General features: G+C 46.6%; 1 protein-coding gene across 2 annotated transcripts in view; it reads right to left on the reverse strand.

Annotated features, from left to right (window-relative positions):
* Positions 1-23791, reverse strand: part of SLC16A2 (solute carrier family 16 member 2) — a 76490-nt gene that overhangs the window by 11968 nt on the left and 40731 nt on the right. Inside the window, exons 1-2 of one of the 2 annotated variants that reach the window (XM_078380682.1) lie at positions 8667-12382; positions 2663-2807 (exon numbers count right to left, since the gene is read on the reverse strand). In XM_078380682.1, coding sequence (XP_078236808.1) covers positions 2663-2807; positions 8667-8790 — 269 coding nt within the window. In that variant the 5' untranslated portion in view covers positions 8791-12382. Of the gene's footprint in view, positions 1-2662; positions 2808-8666; positions 12383-23791 lie in introns of those variants that run through there. The other variant, XM_072981263.2, reaches the window with a different exon arrangement.

The raw sequence follows: 23791 nt of genomic DNA on the forward strand, positions 1-23791 counted from the left end.
CACAGCAAGGGAGAAAACCACAGATATTTAAAGCCTCAAAAACAAACAGACATCGAATCGGGATCAGAACAACCTATTGCAGAGTGAAAAATAAGTTTCTGAATGCATGAAAATGGCCTTCTCCTCTGAAAACACATCCAGATATTTCCTTTTAGCAGGGCACAGCCAAGCAAAACACACCACGATCCATTTGTCCCTGCTTTTTAGCTCATAAGAAAACACAAACCTCCTCTGTTTTTTTAAATTTTTAATGCTGCATTTCCTACTTATTAATGATTTCAGTTTGGAATAGCTCTCGTTTTAAAAGCTGGAGAGTGTGGCCGTCCAGGCTGTGGTAGAGAAAAGAGAGGGCTAATGGAATCTGTTCCAACAGGGGAAAAGGCTATTATTAGGAGGGTAACAAGGAGATTTCAGGAAAGGACAGCTTTGCCTGAGCCCAAATCGCTGGTACAGCCCAGTCCAACAAGACGTCCACTGGCACTCAAAGCATAGACAAAGCTGCCTGCAAAGCACAGTCCCTGATATGTAAATAAAATACCCCCATCCATCTACAGCACCCTTTCCAGACTTCCAAATGCATTGAACTACAATGCCCATCTATAGCAAACAGAGGATGATAGTTGTAACAAGCCAACATTTCTGGAAGGAACCACAATGGAAGTGGGAGGCCTATAGAATGTTGAGTCTAAAGAAAAAGGCGCCATGGACCGGCAAAAAGAGGAGGAGGAGGAAAACCACATGTTTCTGAGAATTAAATGTTTTAGAGGACCAAAACATGAAAGAAGGAACCCCTCTCAAAACATCCTAAGGAAGACTGGACAGTCAGGAGCCTCAAAATAACTTAGTATCTGTTGGCCAAAATAATTGGAAAACTTAGGGCACCAACATGCCACCCTGAATGCAATTGATCTTATGCAATCTTGGAAGCAAAAACACAATTAGATGCTGTGAGAACTTGAGTTAAAGTGGTAACAGATACTTGCAAATTTTTGTACATCCATCACTAAAAGCCTGTCTCAACACATGGAGACACTCCACCCCCAAACCCGGCAACTGCTCAAAGACTTTGTGCTCTTACACAAGAGTGAAAAGAACCGTCTTCCTTTTTAATGAGCCATGGCGCTTCTCCCCCCTCCCCAAAAAAGTAGTTTCTGCACCAAAAAACCACAAAAAACCCCAACAACCCTTGTGTTTAAAACTCTGCATTCTAGCCAAAGCGCAAAGTTTTCTGAACGAAAGAAGGAGTCGTGGTTTTGTCTGTTCCTTTCCTCTTAAAAAAAAAAGTCTCCGTATTTTTTTAACCAAACAAAAAGGTACCAAAATGGGGAAGAAGAAGAAGTAGAAAGTCCATAAATTCTTGTAATTGCACCTGGCAGGGAAGAAAACTTTCATGTGGTTTGCTTGCTGTCTGAGAGAATGAAATAATCAGTATCGACATCCTTAAGCAGGATGGTGGCGGGGCCGCCCGGCAATATCGGAGATCTCCATGGAAGCCAAGGGAAGGACATTGTTACCTAAAACGTGGTTGCCAAGCCACCACTAACAGTCAAACTCGGCAGCTGCAGGCTGAACAGACAATGCCGAATGCTGCTCCCAGCCTTGAAGTGGAATACACCTCGAACACTCTTTATGCTTGAACTGGGAGCCCTTTGCATTTCTACATTTTAAAGCAAGCTTCTCCTTGTTTTGTTATAACTGCTTGGCCAAGAGCTTCCCAGTTAGAAAACGAAGAGAAGCCACCCTAAATCAGGATTGGCAGCTCAGTGGCTTAGGTCCCTGGCTATGTAGCCAAAGGTTGGGAGTTCGATTCCCCCTCTGGGCCTCCTTGACAAGGTCCGGGCTCAGCTCTGCCAGTCTAAGGTTATTTTAACTTTCTCCAAGAATTTGTTAGGCACGCCAGAGACCTCGTGCTGTCTACAAAAAGGAGAAAGGAGATTTAAAAGCCAACAAGCCAATGAGCTAAAAATGTCTTCTGAACAGAACGTTGAGGACAGAAGAGAAAGCTCCCTCGTTCTTTGGAGAAAAGAATTCTATCAAAAACAGGGATTTAAGCCAGGTGGACTTTACACCATTTGACTGTAACGCTGGCATAGAATTCTGGCCACCATTTAAAAGGAAAGGGAGCAAGTGCAGAAAGACAGAGGAGGAACCAGCCTGTTTGAGCTTACTCGTCATCAGAGCTTGAATCATTCGGACTGAAAATGAATTCAATGGTGCGAAATTAAATGAATCTGTTGTTAACACTGAAGTCGAAAATGTTTCAGTTGCAGGAAACTAGGCTCTTGTAAATGGATAGAAGCCTGCTGGATAGCTCAGTAGTTTAGGTCTCTGGTGGTGGAGCCAGAGTTGAAATCCCCCACTGGGCCTCCTTGGCAGGGGTCAATCTCGATGATCCATAGGATCTCCTGCAGTTCTAAGGTACTGCTATTATTATTATTATTAACTATCACCTGATGCAACCACAAATGAAGACGAAATCAGAAGGAGAACCAAGACTACCAAGAGAAGCAATACCCGCCAGCACCTGTTTCTTCTCTGACAAAACATGGGCTCCGTTGGGTGGGCGAGTGACAAGCAGCATCACGGCTATTCAAGTGTGAACTGCGTTGAAACCAAAGGTTGGCTGGAGAGGGCACCACAACAACCAAGCTTCAAGCCTTACTTGGTGAAGGAGCTTGAGAAGAGGCCGATGAAGGCAATGGCCGCCCCAGAGGCGGCCGTCGTCCTGCAGCCGATCCGGTCGGTGAAGATGCTGACGATGGGAGAGCAGAGGAAAACCATCCCCATGCCGATCGACCCGACCAAGGCTGCAGAGGAAGAAGAAGAAGAAGGGGAACATAATCAGCCGAGGATAAAAAGGAAAAAAAAAAACCCAAACAGTCTGAGAAACCTAATTTGTGCGCTCCTGTGGCGATGTTGACGGGCAATCTGTGGTCCTCTCCTCAGCTGCCAATCAAAAGGCATTGTGCAGCTTTTCAGAGAGTAGCAATAACCCACCAGAATCAATGCGTTAAGATTACCTTTGTTATTTCCTCCATCCAACAGGTAAAATAAGCGCCAACTTCTCTAATGCTTTAAAAGCAACACCTCAAAAGGAGCATAAAGACTTCCTTTCCATTCAGCGAAACAATCATTCATACTCTGTTATGTTCACAGTCCTCTTTCTTGGAAAGAGAGAACAGCCAAAGCTCTCCCCCCCCCCACCCGGGGGGGGGGCATCAGCTCTACGCAAGTAATTCTTGAGATTGTCATGTCAGATATTTCTGGACTTAAGCTCACAGGGAAGCCAAAGGGGAGCAGTGGATAAAGCGATGGGTTAAGTCTCCGGAGCCCTGAGCCCGATTCTCCAAAATTCATTTGGAGGGCCGGCCACAGCAAAAGCACTCCCTGAATTTCTCAGGTGCCTTAGACAGGCTATGAGGCTCTCCATCATCATCTCACTACTATTGCTCCTACTTCACGCAAGTTGGTAGAGTTTAGATGCTCCCAGAGTTTGCTGCCTATGCCTACTCCTAGGTTTCAAGTCCTTCGAACCTCCGAGCAAATAGGTTGCAAGCTGACCTTCCCTATAGGGCTGCTTTTCACCATTTCTTCTGAGTTTCATTACAGGTGCACAACACAGGCGGGGGGAAAAAGGCTGTCTTACGTACCAGTGTTCTTACAAGACATATCCCACAGATGAAGGTATATTTTAAAGAAATGTATACTCCATTGGCATATTGATTTTTGACATGCTCTTAGGTTATTTGGGTGTGTTTCGTGCCACAGTAATTTGTGGCATTTAGATTTTTTTTAAAAAAGTAACTAGAACATAACTTTTTAGTTACTTGTGTGCAAAAGGAATCCATATTACTAGTGGTCTTTGGAAGAGGGATTTGAACCCCAAATTGGGACCCCCTACATGTGCTTAGATGACAGCCCTCACAAGTCCCAACACAGTATTTGGGGGAGGCAAAGTTTGGACCACTTGGAAGAGAAAAAGGTGAATCTGCTTACAAACCAAGTAAGATGATAAAATTGTAATTTTCTAAACACTGGCCTTTGTTTTCTGTTAAACTGATGCAAATAACAAATAGTTAAGTATGCAGAACTCCCAGAATAAAAATAGCTAACTTGGTTTAAGATAATGAGACAGGCAGGATCTCTGGACAGAAATAGAAAATAAAAATAAAATAAGTCAAAGAAAGCATGTATGTTTAGAAATAACAACTTGATGGCCGCTTCTTCTGAAAGAGGTGGTACGTCTTTCCACCGTGTTTATTTTCAGGTGCGCTTGTACAGGAGGACAAAAGCTGAAGGATCTTAAATGCACACAGAAACAACCACCCCATTGAGCGGAGGAAACAGAGGCAGGACTGGAGGACGAGACTCCTGAACTTTATACATAAATATGTGCTCAAAAGCAATTCTGGAAAACAAGCCCAGGAGATTAAGAGGCGACGCATTGTTCCCTGGTTTAAAGTTTCTCCTCGCACACCCCCGCCCGATCTGTTAAAGCCATTTTGTGTGTGCACTTTCTCACAGTATTTCGCAATTCAGCCCAAAGGGAAAAGTCGAAGAAGGCAGTGGTTTTAATAAAATTAAAACAGGATCTTAAAAAACAAGAAACAAACAAACAAACAAAAAACCTGCTACCTTCGGAACGGCTCCTGCTCATGGTTAAGAAGGACACGGAGGGCCATACTCAAAAACTGAAATGAAACAGGAGGCAGAACTGCAGAAAGAAGGGCCCTCTCTCAGAGAGATTTAGTTGTTCTAAAACATGTTTGTTATTTCTCTCTTTTCTAAAACCAGCATTTATGGATCGTTTACATTTTATTTTATTTTTTGGGGGGGGGCAGGAGATAGCCAGTCAGCTGTAGCGAAAACAAGGAAGTTTGAAGGAAACTTAAAGGCTAAGAAACGACATTCAGCAGACATTAGCAGGAATATCTTCGGATGCCTGGAGCGTTGTGTCTCCTGGCAGAGGTTGACCTGCAATGCCAAGTTAGGATGTCTGGGGTGATGGACAAGAATAATCCATATTACTACTTTTGGGGTTGTACCTCGTTCCTTCGACTGTGCTCCCTTCTCTTGGCAGGTGCACAATATTTCTGAGGCAACGCTCTATTGCCCCGATGAAGTGGGCTGCGCTCCACAGCAGCGTTTCCCAAATGAAGCAGACTTTGAGATGTCACAAAGCGGGCTGTGTAGGTTCTCACCAGGACAGTCCTCCTAGCCACCCCATCCTATAAGGAGAGTCCAGCAAGGCAGATAGCCAAATCAGTTCATGTCAACAAAAGGTCTTTTGCAAAGGTAATGGCTCTTAATGGCCCATCCAAGACCAAACCGCTCCCAGACATATTGCATTACACTATGCTGGGGACCATTAATTTCTCTCAGCTACTAGGAAAACGGTTACTCAGAGGAAGCAAAAGATTATGAGAGTGACAGCTGGAAATATGGCAGCTTTGATCCTTCAAAGAGTGGGTACACGACTACACCACTTGCCACGAAACATTTTGTTGCTGAAGGTTTTTCACGTCTCATCCGTGACATGCCAGCCTTCCCCATCCAATGACTTTGACTGCAGCTTCCATCCGCCCAAAGAAGCATGGCCACAGTGGTTGGGATGATGAGAGCTTGTAGCCTTACACATGAGGATGGAACGGGGTTGCATCAGGGCGAACCAGATCAACACGCTTCACCGCTGAACTAAGCAAACTTCCAAACAATTTGAAAAGAGGCACAACTGTGTAGTGGGTTTGCAACCTTGTTTGCTATTTCTGGTTTTCCATTCATCCCCCCCACCCACAAAAGCCCCTCTTCATTAACCAAACCACAGGGTGCCTCCGTTCCTTCAGCCCTCCACAAACTGCTTCACAAGCCCCCTCAAAGCAATAAGTGCCCTCATTAAAAGGGACGCTAAGAGGGTCAACATCCCTCCTCCTTCCACCTAACCGTTTCCCCAAAGCTCAAAGAACAACAGGCAATTGTTCTGAATTAATTATAGGCTGCCTCTCAAAACCTCAATTTCTTCAAAGGCTTCCTGGACTAAACTCAGCGCCTTCCAAAAGAGGGTAGAATAACTGAGACATGGCACGCTCTCTCTCTCTCTCTTCCATTTTAGGCTTGTTGGGCAGGGGGCAAGATAAGGCCAAAGAAGGGGTAAGATGGGGGAGCCAGACCCCACCGCAACCTGGCTTCTCGGCCATGAATAAAGCGCTCCGTGTAATGAAGTTCTTTGAATAGGATTACATGGCTTCTTTCCAAACAGCTATTCCCAAACTCCGGCAGGCCAGCCAGCCAATATATAAATAAATAAGCAAACAAACAAACTGAGAAATTGAAAGACGCCGAGACGAGACAAGAGCTCATTAAAACTGGATCTTTCCAGAAAGGTCCCTGCCAAAGCAGTAAAACAAGACATGGCCTTTGTGAGGTTTGAAATTTACTCAGCCATGTATGTGGTGGCGAGGGGGGTGGGTGGGGAAATTAGTTCAAGGACCATGGGGGGGGGGAAGGCTTCCAGCAGATCTCCAATTTAGTGGGCTAGGTTCGAAATGCAATTAAGGCTGGCTTACCCGTGAAGGGTTGGGATCGGGAATCTGGACGTAAATTGAGTCTTGTAGGAGAAGATTAAAATAAATTAATTAATGAAAAGACTTGACTTGGACTTCAGAAAATTCTGGTCTTTTCTTCCTTCAGGTTAAAAAGTAACAAAAGCTTTAGACGTCCAGATGCTTTTACATAGTTATAATAGAGAATGGCCATGTTTCGTTCACTGGCTTTTTACGAGCAACTTGCACGATGCTTTGGGCTGCTTGTTGTCCTCTCGTGTTCTTCCTCCGGTTCTTGTGCCTTAAATCCAGATGTTAGTTCCAACCATCCCAGATCCACCAGGTCAACAGAACCTACATCATCAGTACTGACTTACGAAATTCGCATGGGTTCAGTGAGTCTATGGAAGTTGACGCTACTCATTGTATCAAAGTCTCGGCCTTCCCTCAACCTGCAGAAAACCAGACTATTGTGTCTTTTGAAGAATCCATGGAGTGTTAAGGTCTGTAAATGCAGGCTGGCCACAAGATTTGAGAGTACTTTTCTGAATTACAATGTCCACAACCTCACAGCCAGCATGTACGAATTATAGGCCAAACTGCAACACAAAAGTAACTAAATTATAGTCCAAGAAGATCTAAGGCCATTTTCTTACAAATCTTCAGTGTCTAGGGCCTTACTTTTTGGTACGATCTTTTGTATTTCTAGAAGTATTTCTGAGGTGTAATATCAAAATTGGCCACTAGAGGGAACCCACAGATTACTTCCCTGTATTATTAATTTTTTTTGGGTTGCCGACAAGGGCAAGGCAACAGGTAATACATTACAACACAACAGGTTACCTGCACAGCTGTGGCAACAGTGATGGTAAAGGGAAATATCATGGTTGCAGAAAAGTAACGAGTAATGCAAGGGGTTGCTTGTTAAAAGTAACATTCCCAGCTCTAGTTCAAACAGCCGAGTCTTCCTCTGCAAACAGTGACTTGAGCCTTTTTAGTTCCAAGAACTGCAGAAAGTTCCCAGGAAAAAAGTCTTTTGTTGCTAGGAAAACGGTGGTGTTTGGAATCTCAAAGGCCAAGCTCAAGGGAGGTGCTTTCAAGGTTCTCCAGCTGGCATTTCACAAATAGGTCATGAAAGCAAATGAAGGAACACGGATTTCTTCAGCGAAAGGTTGCTGAATGTCTCCTGGCTTGGGTTCACGTTCCGGAGCAGATCTCCAGCAGGGGTCTGGGTGGAGAAAGGACCCCAGTCCCTCCTTTAAGCCGACTCAGAACCACCTGCCCGCCTAGTCTGGTAGTATTTCCTCTGATAAAGATGAGAGGGGGGGGAATCCTTCCCATCACCTGCGCTGGTGGAATGCAGCCTTTGGACTACCGCTCCCATCAACCCCAGGTCAAAGAACCTGGGAGTTGCCAGCCAAAGCCTGCACCAGGAAGGAAATGGGCCCTCTCACACGGAAACCATAAGCTCTGCCACTAGACGAAGGTCTTCTTCGCCCACCGGGTTTTCCTTTTTTTGTATTTGCATGCAATACACCAAAGAACTGCCAGAGAGCTCAGTGGTTTCGGCCTCTGGCTGCAGAGCCGTAGGTTGGAAGTTCGATTCCCCAGATGTGCTTCCCGGACAGGAGCTGGACTCCGTGATCCAGAGGGTCCCTCCCAGCTCTGCAGGGCTAAGATGATGTTCTGACGTGATTCCCAGGTTTGGGCAAAAAGGATATGGGAGCAACCACCCCAGCCCACCAAGACAAACAACCCGGTACGCTGGCCGGATCATTCTTTACCCGCTTTGTTTTTTTCCAGGAAGACAAACAAAGGAGCAGAGGAAGTAACTGTTTTAAGACAAAACCCCAAATCCTCTTGGGTCTTTGCCAAAGCCGTTACTAAAGACACCACCGTTACAAGCTGGGCTCTCCGGGCTGATTAGAGCCCGGGGCTTTTCGTTCATAGCAAATTAACCTCCAGAGAAATAATGGGAAAGCCACTCTTTGCGAGATTTATGGCCCCCCCCCCAGCCCTCCAAAGGACGGGAAGGGAAGCAGATTCCTTGTAGACCAGCATGCAGTTCTGACAAACACAGCAAAAGCAAAGGCTTGCAGGGAGAGGGACAACTTGGAACCCACTCACTCTGCCCTTTTTGGGGGGTCGGCGGGGGGAGCTTGCTTTCCAATAGGGACTCCGTCTTGGGTCTTGGTTTCAAAGATTGAGCCTCGGCCTCGGGGCTGCTTGGTGTCACAGACTCCAACAACATCCCTGAGGGCTAGTAGCTGTAGATTTTACAGCCTAGCCTCCCAGCCAGGTGGTTCAGGAAAGGGTTGATCCAGACACACAAGAAGGGGTGGAGGACACTAGCTTGTTTGCATATTTTAAAGAAAGGACCTTCCAGAAATGAGTAATTTGCAAGCATAATCTGTGAGTAATGGCCACCAAGTGGCTTCTAGCAGCTTCGTTTGTTGAGTTGATCCACCTCATGTTATGACTCACCACGCAAGCGACGGATAAGACATGAATCAGAGAAGAGAGTTTAAAAAAATTTCATTTGAAAGTTACAGCTTTAAACCACTTGCTACAATTCTGCTATAAGCTCTACAGGAATCCAAGCAGGTCCAGCCAATGACGCTCAGCCTCCAATTCTTAGAAGTATTACAGCAGATTACAAAAGAATGTGAAGGTCAAGGAAAAGGGTCGGGTGAGGGGGGGGCTGCAGTTCATGCATTAAAGCCTCTACTACCACCCTCAAGCTTTCTGCTTGAGGGAAATAAGGGATAACTTGAACAGCTTGTATAGCCACTCAGCTCTACTTAATGCTCCCTGGGCTTCTTGAAATCCAGATATCTCAGTTTGTTGTTATTACTATTATTGCAACCAGCTAAGTTAGATTGAGTGGGAAGGGCTGGCCCACAGTTACCCAAAGGTCACAGAATCATGAAGTTGGAAGGGGTCTTTAAGGCCATCAAGTCCAACCCCATGGCTGTCTTAAGTTTCTCTTGAATGCCTCCAGCGTTACACTGCTCACCGCCTCCCAAGGTAACTGGTTCCATTGTGTCACTACTCCTACAGGGAAGTTTTTCCTGATATTCAACCAAAATCTGGCTTGTTGTAGCTTGAGCCCATTGCTGCAGGTCCTGCACTCTGGGATGATCGAGAATAGATCCTGCCCCTCCTCTGTTGGACCACCTGTAGCCAACCGTATATCCACCTGACAGTTGTTCTATCCAGCCCACCTCCAGATCTCCATTTGAAACCAGTACTCTCAGCCCAACTGGAGGTGTTGAGCACTCCAATGCTGGAAGCATTCAAGGGAAAGTGGGGCCACCCTCTGTCAGATCTGCTTTGACCAGGATTCCTGCCTTGAGAAGGGGGCTGGACTCGATGGCCTTAAGAGGTCCCTTCCAACTCCATGATTCTAAGATTCTACAACATGGCCTGGAACTCTACTTGGAGAGGAAACGCAGCAGTGCAGAACCATCTTCCTTCTACGGCTACATCTCTTAGTCCTTTGGATGGGCTCAGATGGATTCTGCTGCTAATTTCAATCCCTGCCTATTCATTCCACATTCCATTTTCTTCCACTGCATCCCAGACTCAGGAAGGATCTCTCCCTACTGCCGAGAGGTTGTTATTTCAGATCCCACCCTGTCAGAAATGGGAGAACATTAAATTGTCTCCACCTCTCCTGCCCCACTGCAGACAACTCAGGCCTTTTGCTTGGCAAGAGTGTCTTGAATTGCACATGGTTGAGGTCAAGCCCTTCTGCAGACTGCCTTCCCCGTCTCCCAGAAGACACCCGAAGGAAGCCAAAACTAAGAAGAAAGTGGAGCCGAGTTATGACTTCTGGTAAAAAGTGTTGGCTGAACAAGCTAAAGATCTGGGAACAGCGGAAATAGGTTCGTGCTTTGGAGAAGACCTACAGACAGCAGAAACGGATCCACCGCTGGATTCGTGGTCTTAAAAATTGGAAAACCACAAGCAAATAATACTTTTTGTTAAGCCCAATGGTAAAGCTGCACAGTATGCAAGCTTTTGAGCTCTCAAGAGGGTCTTCTTCAGGCTAATAATCATGTGCTGTCGATTCTAACCCACAGTGACCCTTTTCAGGGTTTTGAAGGCAGAGGACACTCAGAAGTGCTTTACCCTTCCCTTCCTCTAGGGGCACCCTTGGGACTGTGCAGCTGGCCCAAGGCTACACAGGCTGGCTTTTCTCCCAGGAGGCACATAGTGGGGAATCAAACTCCCAACCTCTGACTCCACAGCTAGAAACCCTAACTCCCTGAACTACGCAGCCAGCTGAATAAGGATATGCTGTCAAGTCAATTCTGACTGATGGCAACCCTCTGTCACTGCTACCTAAACAGAAAACCTCCTGGCCTCTTTGCGGGGCCTCCATTTAAACTCTTCTCTTCTCAGCTGAGCCAGCATCCCTGGAGATGCAGCCGTTGAGCAAGTAAAATTTCAGTGGCTCGTCTCCATACCTGCAGCTGCTCCAGGAAGAAGAAAAAAAGGAACTTAACCTTTTGTCATGGATTGATTTTGCCATGCACTGAATTCCCAAGAATGCTGGGCTTCTGCAGGGAGTATAGTCATTTATTTCTTGGCTAATTCACCACTCCTGCAGTCATGAGAGAGAACCTTGATTTAAAAAAAAATGGGCAAGGTTTGAGCAGCCTTTGAAACAAAGGCCATGACCCAGTTAAAATCTCAACGATTTCAAACCCTTTGCTGCTGAAATTGAGAAGATGCTTAACTTTGGCTGATTCACATCTTCTGTGTCAAGCTGACAAAGACTCATTGAGTCATGGAGTTGGAAGGGGCCTCCTAAGGCCATCAAGTCCAACCCCCTGCTCAAGGCAGGAATCCAAATCAAAGGAGATCTAACACACTGTTGTCCACTTTTCTCTTGAAGGCCTCCAGTGCTGGAGCGCTCACCATCTCCTGAGGTAACTGGTTCCACTGTTTTACTGCTCTAAGAGTTAATTTTTTTTTCCTGATATTCAGCCAAAATCTGGCTTCCTGTCACTTGAGCCCATCCTGCACTCCGGGGTGACTGAGAACAGATTCTAGCCCTCCTCTGTGCGGCTACCTTCCAAGTATGTTTACATCATGTTATCTCCACAGATGGACAATTTTATTTAATTTTTTTAACCTCTACCTTGCACCATATCCTAGTTAGCTTGGCCGTTATGGTTGAAATGCCCACGGGGGGCATTCTGGGAATTGTAGCTAGCCAACCAGCCAACCAATATTGCCCAGTTCTTCAACATTGTACATAGAAATAAGTGTATTTGTTAAAATGCTTTCCATTTCCTCTTCTGCAGTGGGATTACAAATTCTTAAACCTCACTTTTGTTCAAAGAGCTTCCTTTATTTAATCCTGGATTTTGTCTCTCTTTGATTCTACATACCTTTTGTCTGCACATCTTATGCGAGCGACTGTATGACACTCTGCTTTCACAAGAGAACAATGCATTCCCGCTAAGACGAGGAACTGAAATCCACAATTAGATTGCAATGGATAGATGTAGTGGTCAGGATGCTACTTCCTATTCAGCCTATCCTGCTCGGTTCTCTTGACACTGGCTGGTAGGCCATGCCTCAGCTGGATTTTGGTCAGGAGACTCTTCTGGAGATGCTGAAGATTTTAACCGGGAACTTTTACATGCAAAATACTTGCTAGACAGGAAGCTGCGTGTCCATGTCTGCACAGGGCTACCTCTCTAATAACCATCTACTAAACTGCAGCACGAACTCCCTGCTTATTGCAATTGTTTTGTAATCCTTTAAAATGATACTGACGCAAGAGGCAATGAAGGAACACAATGGCAAGCTACAAAACGGGGAAGAATGCATTCTTTTTTGCTGGTGTTTTGTGGGGTTTTTTTGGCCTTTTGGATGTGTGGCCAAAGTATCAAATGATGTTTCTCACAGTGCTAAGTGCCTTCATAATTTCCCAGCACAACGAAGGGGTAGGAAGACAGTGTTAGCAACGTGTTTTGAAGGGCATGCGAGAATGTTCGGTTGGAGGCACTGGCCGAATCGCTTCAGAGCCAACCAATGATAAAGAGTCGAGCTGAGTATTCGGCCTGTGGTTATACCAGGAACAGTACATACAGTGCACAACCAGTTGCTACTCCCATCTAGAGCAGACCCACGGAATCAATGAAACTTACACAGGTGTTGAGTTACCCAGTTCCATTGATCCCATTGGGACTAACATGGAGTTCAGCTATATAAATGAAAATACACCCACACTGAAATGATCTAGAAATTACCAACGAGCTGCTAACTGCTTGATGCCATAACGTTCTCAATGATTTTCATTAAGAGCTAAACACATCTGGATGCTGCATCTGTTCGCACTGACTCCCTTAGGCACAGAAGCTCATTAATTACAAGCTACAACATCAGGACATGATGCGGCTGTCTATATACGGAGAGATTTCTGTGTGCAAATGGATGGCAGCTTTCTCAGAGAGTTAGGAGTGGCACAATAGGATCAGTCTTTTTACCTAATGCATATACATGTGTGTGCGTGCGTGCGTGCGTGAGTGTGTGTGTGCGCGTGCGTGCGCACCATTATTGGATCTAGTCAACTAGAGATTGTGGGATCTGTGACCCTCAAAGTCAAAAACTCAATCATCATCCATCATCACTGTCATCCTAATCTATATAGGTTTCCAAGCCTTCAAAGGTCTCTGTGAAACATTATTTTGTTGCAATCCTTTGGAGAACCCCACAAAGTTGCTCTGAAGTACTGCCACGTCATGAAGATGGAGACCTAGAACTCAACGCTGAGTCACCATCCACATGGAACCGGCTCCTGTTGAGAATTCTTGGTTTAATCAGTCATAACAACTGTCTTAGAAAAGTGTGTAGAAGTTGGCCAGAAAACTCCGCATTCTCCTGAAGAATAAGCGCCAAAGGTTTGAAATTGTGTCTGTGTCCTTTTTGCCATTCCTCAATGATGGCCCCACCCCTACACTCAAAGAACACTGGAAATAGCCAAGACAATTAGACTTCTTAAATCAAGGAAGTTTATTGTACAAGGAAGCAGAATCATAAAGATCAAATGATCTTTTAATGAACTGAAGCTACACTGCTTCCACACGAAATCCAGCAAGCTGGAGCAGCATCAGCTCTTCTTCCTAGAATAGCTGTCCCTGCTGCCAAAATCAGATCAAATAAACGTCTAATAATTAATTCTACAGATTTATTTTTTTAATGGGTCAGCAACACTCTGTGAGAATAGACTCTGGTACCTCCCAGCTTCTAATCCCAAGGGGGGGGAAAAGTGGTCTGAATGAGCCTCTTTGTCTTTGGAAGATGATTAACTATATAAACTTTGCTGAGCTGACCATGGGCCACGGTGGGGTATTGCTGACGATGTCCATCCACCTTTCCCCTCTGTTTTTTCAACAACCTGCCGTCACCCGGTTGAAGTTCAAGGCTCCTGTCCTTTGATCCTGGCTGATGACCTAGAAAGAGCACTATTGAGATAGAACTCAGCATTGATCATGTGGAAGCCAACATTGGGGGGGGGGTTATGAAAATCGCAGCTGGTATAATGGACCTGAACCTCAACCCAACAGCAGCCTCTGCCAAGCGTATTGGGTTGACCTTAGTATGACCACAAAGAGCGGGAAGGGATCGTCAATGATCTTAAATCCACAGCTAAAGCAGGCCCAAAGGGCAGCCATGCCATCTCTGTTTAAACATTTACATTGGAAGAGAGCCCATCACGGTCAAAAACACAGACTATTGGAATGTTCTTCTTTCCTAATATTTAGTCCAGATCTCATTTGGGGTTCCACTGGTACTGATCTTACCCTCTAGAATCCAAACAAGAGATGTGGAAACGAACCTTTTGCACAACTCTAGTTTCCAAAACATCCTAATCATGATGTTTGAGACATTGTGGGTCTTGTAGTCCAAAAAAATGGACCATTTCTCTCTCTGGAAGTAGGTTTTGCAGACTGGGAAGCTTACAATGGGAGGTCCTGATAGGCTGATGCATGAGTCTCTCTTGGTTGAAAGCTGTGGTTTCCCCACCCTGGCTGACCCAGAGGTTCTTGGACTGCAATTCCCAGAAGCCTTGTCCAGCACAGCAGGTGCTGAAGACTGCTGGGAGTTGCTGTCCAAGAACCCCCGGGTTGCCCAAGGTGGGCACCCACCAGTCTAGAGAAAACTAGTCATTTCTTTCCAAATGGAACAAGTGGCCAAAGTAGGGGAAAAGTCACAGCCCTATCAGTTGATGATAAGATGTGCAGACATCTGTATCATGTCCAGGATTGCACAGTAGACACATCACATCTGACGTGATGTCACTGTAAACTGTACTTTTGACTGTATCCTGTGTGCTTTCAACATTGTTTTGTCCCCGATTCATACAGATGGGAGCCAGTATTGACGATCTCTCCTTCCACATCTAGGAAAGGTGGAGACAGCACTGAACGCACCACTAAACCACGCTCTCAGACAGATTCACGGGGTCACTAGGCCTACCGATCTCAACCCAAATGGTACAAAGGGTCTGAAGAACAACCCTAACCGTTCAAATTGGCTGAGAAATGGGCATGAGTCAAAGGTAACCCAACGGGCTTCCAAGGTGGACAGAGATTTGAACCCATGTCTCTCTAATTCCAGCCTGACATGCCAACCACTGTACCATACTGTCTCTCAAAAGTAAATGCAGGTTTAGGAAGCTGGCCTGAGGTGATCACCTTCTAAGATCCATTAGATTAAGCCCAATGTTAGAGCAACCCAGATTATGGAAGTGAGACTTGAACGCAAGGGGCATGCGTCTCCTGGAACATACCTTGTAGATCTGTGTTGTTTTCTTTAAAGAATACATGGATAGGTTTTTACTTCTCACACAAAAATATTCATATATATATAATTTTCTCAAAACTTTATCCCCAGTTGGAAACTTGACAACATCTAAAGGGTGCTATTGTGTCTTTTTGGACAGGCTTAGAAGTTAGTCCCACTGCAAAAAAAAAACATCAACAACTGTGCCACGGGCTTCTGAGTAAAGGCACGCTGGATGAGGGTAGCAGGCAGCCACGAAGCCTTTGAATTTTCTAGACCTGGCAGGATGCCTATCCTGCCTCAACCTGGATGACAAGCAGCATCTGTGGCCTGCTGCCCCCCCCCTCCGGGGACCAGGAACCCCCCCCCCAGGATACATTTGGAGGAAGTGAATTGAGATCATCCACTGCGACGCTTCCGCCCATCCGCCGAAAGACCGGCTGCTGTTCCAAGAAGCCGACATTCTCCACAAAAGCCCAGTGAGACCTTTTTTAAAGGTGTTTTAAAAAGGCACCTTTTATGGTTCTCTAGAGCCTCTTTACCACACCCAAAAGCCACTTCCCTTTGGAGGGGAAACAAAAGATGGCGAGCCCAACGAGGCACTGAGGATCTCCGGGCTTATTCACATCGGAACGGCAGACAAGAACCCAGAGGGAAGGTGCCCACGGAGAGCCCATCTCAAGCTGGCTCAGCCCAGCCGCGCACGGCCGGCCGAAGAGAAACCGCCTGGCTTTGACGCTGAGCCAAGCCCCCTTTTTCTAAAAAGGCAGAGAGAAGGTGGAGGAATGTCACGGCAGACGTTTTGCAAATGGCTGCCTCTGTGCGCCTTCCGTTGCACCAATTTTGAGGAGGCCGGTGTGTCTGCAACACAGTCTCCCTCCACCAGGAAGGGCCACGGGCTTCTAGCCACCCCTGACCTGGTTCTTTTCTTTCCACAGCTTGGCCCTTTCGGAGGCACCCGAGCCTCTGCGCCGGCCGACCACGGGGTCCGGAGATGTATTATTCCTTTCGGAGTTGCTAAAAGGAGGCCGCTTTGTGGTGGTGGTGGTGGGGGGGGTGGGGACCACACACACCCCCGGGTAACATCCGCCTCTATTCAAACATCCGTCCCTGCAAGTGACCCACCTTTGAATCCCAAACGGCCCTTCCTGTTTTGGAACCCTCTCTGGGCCAGCGCCTCTCAGGGTATCCCGTGTGCGCATTGTCTTTGGCAGGATAGAAACCCACGGGGCACCTTCCCCTCATTAAGGCACAGCATTCAACCTCCCAAAGTGAACGGCCCAAGCCGTAGGAGGCCTTCAGAGGCGCACCAGCAAAAGCCCAGCCCTGGGAACGAGAGCCGACGAGGGACGAGAAGCAATCCGAGATGGGCCTGGTGGGAACAGATAAGAACATCAACAGGAAAAAGTCCATTAAGGAGAACAGTGAGAAAACGCTGGACGCAAGGGCCATAAAAGACCGACAAGGAATTGGGGCATTTTTGAAGAGGCCTGGGAGGAAGAAAAAGAGGGAGGAGAGCATTGGCTCTCATCCGGTATTAGGGGGGCCAGGAAGGACCCCCACCGACGCCTTGGGAGAGGTACCGGTCACCCTCTATTTGGCACCGGTCGGGCCTCAGCTAGAGTCCTGTGTCCAGTTCTGGACGACGCAGTTTAAGAAGGACAAACGGGAGCAAATGTCCAGAGGAGGGCAACAAGGAGGATCAAGGGACAAGAAACCGAGGAAAGATTAAAAGAACTGGGCATGTTTAGCCTTGGGGAAATAAGACCGAGGGGAGACAGGCTAGCACTCTTCAAAGACCTGAAAGGTAGTCTGTCCGAGGAGGGGGCAGGATCAGCTCTCAGTCATCCCATAGTTCAGGACATGTAATAATGGACTCAAGCTACAGGAAGCCAGTTTTCAACTGAATATCAGGAAAAATCTCTTAACTGTGAGAGCAGTGGGACGATGGAACCAAAGACCTCGGGAGGTGGCGAGCGCTCCAACGCTGGAGGCCTTCAAGAGAAAATTGAACAACCCTCTGTCCGATCTGCTTTGACTGGGATTCCTGCCTTGAGCAAGTGGCTGGATGGACTCAATGGTCTTAGGAGGCCCCTTCCAACTCTGTTAGTCTAGGATTTGAAAAGTAATACAATCATGGATGGACTCAGTCCCTAAAGGAAGCCCCATGTATGCGCCTTAAAACATGAATAGCTAGAAAGTATGCCATTGAAGACACGGGTCCTCCTGGCCCAGCGCAGTCTGCCTCTATTGCTTTTATTTAAACCTTGCCTATGTGCAAATGCTCCAGGCAAAGTGTGTCTCTTTTCAAGCCCATCAAATCCAACACGTTTCCCCCCCCCCAATCCCTAGTGCCCCCATCTTGGGCTGTGCGGGAACAGGAGATGTGATGCAGCATAAAAAGAGAGCCATCTGGTCCTGCCTTGCTAGAAGCTACAGAATGGGAAGCCCAAACAACTGAGACGTCCTCCCATGCCAAATGACGAAGCTGCAAGGAGGTGCTAATGCCAAGCAGATGGACCATAAAACCATGCAAAGGAGACATTTAAAGGAAGTGCTCCAAGCGACACTGAACCGTGACCAAGAACACCCAGTTGCTAGAGCCAGGAAGAAAGGTTCGGACGCTCTAACAAGAAACAACAAGTTACAATTGCCCATGGTCATCATGGCTGTGGAAAGTATTTGCTGAAGAGAGTCAATGAACCCCATGTTGACAGCCTTCAAAAGGACCAGTGCAGCCAAAAGGGCTGCTGGAACTGGGGGTGGGAGGCAGAGGACACATCTGAGGCTCTTAAACCGTGACTTCTCAAAGGGTACCTTGGTATGCTTGTTTCTCTCCTGTGCAAGCTTTATTCAAGGACTCTACTTTGTCTGAAACAAAATGTACCCATAGGCACTGCACGCTGAAGGACGCAACCCCTTGATGCATGCCGAGCTCACACGGTTGGTTCTTCAAGAGGTTCCTGATAAGGTTAAAGAAAACTCTGCAAGTTTCTGACGGTGGAGGGTGACTGGTTAGGGTCTGCTGTCTTCCTTTCAAGGACTCTGAACACGTAAAGAGACTCAAGGTCAAGCCAGTTGAGTTTTCTCCCTACCTCCGATTATTTCCCTGCTCCCTGGTCCTTGGTTATGTATGTATAAGAGACTGCTCTTCCACCCTTCCCACAAAAGATACATACAGTAATTCCTGCAACTTTTTTTTTTTACCTTTGGGCATCAGAGAACTGAAAGCGATTTTGAGTCTGTTCTGGGTAGCTACCTAGGAAAAAGACGTACAAATAGTTCCTTTGTGATCCCTGATTGTTTTGTGACCCTGGTGGACTAGGATCCCCTAAACGCGTGACTTGCACTAGAAAGATGTTTCTCACTTGTATGTCAGATAGCCTTACCGATGAAAACAAGTAGCCAAGTCAGATTACCAACACAGTCCTGTGACACCATAGCCAATACACATTCCCTGATTGTTTGGGATCAGAAACGAGATGGGGGGGAAAAGGTGACTGAAGGAGTAGCAATGGCCAGAGGAGAGAGCTGCGCACAGTCCCCATGGCAGGAGGAGAGAGGGATATTTTAAGGATGCAGAGATGGTCCTTGTTATGCCCCTTCTTGCTGTGGATTCTGTCCGGTGTGATAAATACATCCGTGTAAGCATATTATATATTCAATCGTATGATTATGTAAAAAGAGGCTTCCTCTTTCAGCCTCGTGAGTGATATCACCGGCAATAGTAATCAGCCTCCCAGCTCTGCAAAATCACAGATAAATGGAGGGGCTTGTCAGCGCTGTCAAAAATGGTTAACGAAAACCCTTGAGTCATCACCGCTCAGGTCGGTTTTATTTGCATGCCCGGCATGCTTCCCATTCTTGGCTAAGGCACAGGGTCTTCGAAGGCTCTTCACCGTTTAATCACAGGGTTCTTCACAAGGAATAGGTGGACTTTACACTGGGTTTTTTGTTTTTTTAAAGCTGGTAACTGACCTGCCAGGACGATTGTAATATACTGACTTGTCCTTAACACCACCCCACTGAAGGGGTTGGTGGTGGTGGTAATGTCAAAGTGTTTTCCATTTCTCAGCACATGACTTTGGAAAGGGTCGTGTGGTTTCGTCTTTAGATTCCCTAAAAGAGGAAGAGTTTGCCTTTTCCTTTACAGAACAGGAACAGAGGGAGAACTTGCTTTTTTTTTTTTGGCACTAAACTCCCACAGCCTCTCCCCCAAAAAACCTTCCCAAACTCTCTGAACTGATGCAACCATTCCAAGCACTCAGCATAATCCTTAACACTGTTCTTTTAAGATTAGAGATAATAAAAGGTAATCATTTGCCATCAAGTCAGTTCTGACTAACGGTGACCCTTTTCAATGTTTTCCAGGTACAGAATACTCAGAAGAGGTTGTGCCATTTCCTTCTTCTGGGGGCATCCTAGGACGGCGCTGCTTGGCCAAGGGCACCCAGGCCAGCTCTTCTTGCAGGAGGCTCAGTGGGGGAATCAAACTCCCAACCTCTGGGTCCACAGCCAGAGACCTCAACCACTGAGCTATCCAGCCAGCTGAGACTAGAGATACTCCTCTGTGCATTGCAGACACATTTGAGGCATACCTGGTTGGGATGGGAAAAGAATATCTTCTCTGTGACTGAACCCAAACTCTGGCGCTCCCCAGGTTGGTCCCATCTCTCTTGGGCTTCTCTCATCCAATCAGGATGTCTTACTTTTCGGTTCCAGCACAGAAATAATTAAGCATCCGCAATCCAACTTATGCCACCTGGGCAAAGAGTGAAACCAGGCTGGCATCAGCCCTCTCGCATTGGGAGGAGATCCATTGGCTACGGTGCAACCACAGAAAATCATCTCCTTTATTAATGCATCATTCAACCTACTGATGGGATCTACAGAAGGGTCTTCTCTGATGACCTGAATGCTGAGCAGGTCAAGTATATATTTTTTTCCAGATATTTGAGCACATCAAATCTGAACACAGGGAAAGCCTATGGTGGATAAACATAATGGAAGTCAAATCCAGGGGCAGGCAGCTAGGGAGGTCCAGGGATTATTTAGAAACTCCATTGCCAGTCCTGAAAGCTCTTCCAGAATCTGCCACTCAAACATCCAGTGTTTTAGGCCTCTGGCTGCAGAGCCGGAGGTTGGGAGTTCGATTCCCGCAAGGTGCCTCCTTGACAAGGGCCGGACTCGATGACCCGTAGGGCCCCTTCCAGCTCAGCAATTCGAAGACTATTAAAAGAGAGCGTCAAAAGAGAAGAGGCTTGCAAAAATGACCTACGGTAGACTTGGCCAACAGGGTCAAAATGGATGAATGTCTGCAAAACTGATCGTTTTTAAAAAGAAGTTGACCTTTCATGAAAACCGGTGGTGGGTCAAAGATGGCCCAAAACCTCCAAGGCAGAAAAGCCAAAACCTGGTTGGATTTCAGACTTGGACACTCTACTGGTGACCCATCCTTTTTCCTACGGCACAGATGTCTTACAATTCACGCTCAGCGTCCACGACTCGAATACTAACAGAGGTGGAAGTCTGCCAAGGGAGTGGATGGCAAAACAGTAAACAAAAGTAAAATTAGAAACTCATTTTTGTACCAAAAGCAAGCCTTCTGGGCTTTTCAAAAAGGTAGGGAGCTAAGCCTTCAAGACTGTTTTTTTCCAGCTTCCTGCTTTCTCTGTGTTCCCTCTCTTCTTCAGATGAAATTACACTTCGTGAAAAGTATTCAGGAGCAGGCGATTCATGTTTCAAATAGGTTATGACCCTGTTGCAACTGAGCCACCCCTCCCTCACCAAAAAAAATAAAAATAAAAATCTCATTTTTCATAACTGGACGTCGAGATCTGGCTATTTCGATTTCCCCATTTTGTATTAGGGGTATTTTCTGGAGGGCAGAAAATGGACCCGCCAACGTTGCTCACAGTTGACTTAAAATGTGAACCCAGAAGAGGTGAGACGCCTATTCCCGTTGGCGAGGCAAAGTAGTATTTTGGGGGTGACTTACTGGAAAGGCAAATCCTGACTCCCCGCAGGCTGCCAGGAGTGGCCGTTCACCCCTTTCTGGAGGAAAACGAAGGCGCTGCCAATGCAGGATTCTCAATGGCCCATCCCGAAAAGACTTGCAGGTTTTACTCCAACAACCTAACACAGCTACTCCTCAGGAGAATTTTTTTTTTTTACAGCCCCTGGCGTGAGGGTGAGAATCCAAGCTAGAGACCTCAAAGCGGACAACACCTGAATCAGAAGCAAGCCGACATCTGGGGACGCAGCAACAACGGGCGCCCTTCCGCACCACGCTTCTGCTGCGTCTCAAAGGCTCTAGCGAGAACCAGTCTCTAGGCAGCCGTGAAAACCGAAGGGCTCGGCAGCACCAGAAATAGGCCTCACAGAGAAAAAAAATGGGTCACTGGGTTCTGTTGCCTAGTGCCGCTCACAAAGCGCTGGAGGAGCGTGAGTGGCAGGCGCCGAGCTCTCTCTTCCCAAATGCGCACTGCGAAGTCACCGTATGTGCCGCTTTGCATCTAGCTCACAAACACAAACACAGAGCCTCCACCACACACACACACACACACAAACTCAGGCTGTCAAGCAAAGCCCTTCAGACCTGCATTTCTGACCCTCCCCCTGGGAGGTTAAGCCAGTGACTTAGGCAGACAATGGCAGGAAGTGGATGCTGGTGAGTAGGTTTCCAGGACTGAAGCCCGATACATCCTCTCTGTCTTAGGGCCCCATTATGACCATTATTTATTCCTGGCGCGAACCTTCTGCCAGGTGGGCTTTTCCAAACAAAAATACAAGAAGCCTATACAATGAATGCGGCACCATTTCTTAAAAAAAAAAAAAATCAATTGAGGGATTTATAAAATCCACGGACAGCAGACCTCACACGAGCAGCGTCATTACTGCTTCAATTCCATGCAGGATGGAGAAGTTACACCTGCATGCAGATGGTCTCGGGTTTCGAATGTTCAAAAGCCATGAACATCACGACATACACCAACATTTAGGCATGCCTCTGAACCAGAAAAACAGACCTACTGGTGGTTCCCGCCACCACCACCTACACATGGAAAGGTTCTCTTCATGTTTAACACTGCATCTCCCAGAGTCCACAAGGGATTGTTAACAACAATAACAACAACAATATTGCAATTCCAGGGGATGCCAGAGTTGAAAATAAAGAATTGGAAAAACCAACAGAATACAGAAACCTGGCCATCGAAGCATCATGCTTGCGGGTGAAACACACTTATTTTATTTATTGATTTTATTTGATTTGATTTGTATCCCGCCCTTTTGGTCTATGCGACCACTTCAGTGGTCCCTGTAGTCATTGGGGCTTGGGTAACAATATCAAGAAATTTCACAAGTGCTATAACCAGTTGCAGATCTCAGAAATCACACCATCAGAGATACAAAAAAATGTCCAGTATTAGGGACAGCATACAGACTGAGCCAATATTTAACAGATACTTAGGTTTTTGGTGAAAACTTGTATCTGTTGTATAATACCAGTCAATGTTTTTATAGCGTTGACTGTGCCCGGTTGTTTCTGAATAATAGTAATAGTGTGCTATCGAGTCAATTCCAACTTAAGATGACCTTTTTCAGGGCTTTGTGAGTAGAAATTACACAGAAGTGGTTTCTCCTTCTTCTTCCAAGGGTTCCCTGGGATGGTGCAGCTGGCCCAAAGCCACCCAGGCTGGCTCATCTCCCTGCAGACACAGTACGGGATTGAACATCCAACCTCGAGCTCTGAAACCAGATTCCTTCCCTTCTGAAGGAAATCAACCCGGAGTGCTCCCTGGAAGGATAGATCCTGAAGCTGAGGCTCCAATCCTTTGGCCACCTCATGAGAGGAGAAGACTCTTTGGAAAAGACCCTGATATTGGGAAAGTGTGAAGATAAGAGGAGAAGGGGACGACAGAGGACGTTATGGCGGGACAGCGTCATCGAAGCGACCAACATGACTTTGACCCAACTCTGGGAGGCCGTGGAAGACAGGAGGGCCTGGCGTGCTCTGGTCCATGGGGTCACGAAGAGTCGGACACAACTAAATGACTAAACAACAACAACAAACTCACTGAGCTATCCAACCAGCTTAAGGTTACATGACTGCAAACTTGGTGGATTTGCTTGGCTAGCAATTCCTGATGTCTGGAATGAAAACAACCACACTTCTGATGTATCTCCACCCCATGTCTTCATGCTGAGAGGACGGCATGTCCATTTCTCTTCTTTCTATACCAGTGGTTCCCAATCTTGGTTCCCCAGATGTTCTTGGAATAAAACTCCCAGGCACCTTCACTAAAGGCTAGGGCTTCTGGGAGCTGCAGTCCAAGACTATCTGGAGACCCCAAGTTGGGAACTGCGCATGTGCGCATGCACACACACACACACACACACAGAGAGAGAGAGAGAGAGAGAGAGAGACTGCTTTGTTGTAAAGCTTT

This window comes from Pogona vitticeps, chromosome 11, assembly GCF_051106095.1.
Source record: "Pogona vitticeps strain Pit_001003342236 chromosome 11, PviZW2.1, whole genome shotgun sequence".
Taxonomy (NCBI): Eukaryota; Metazoa; Chordata; class Lepidosauria; order Squamata; family Agamidae; genus Pogona; species Pogona vitticeps.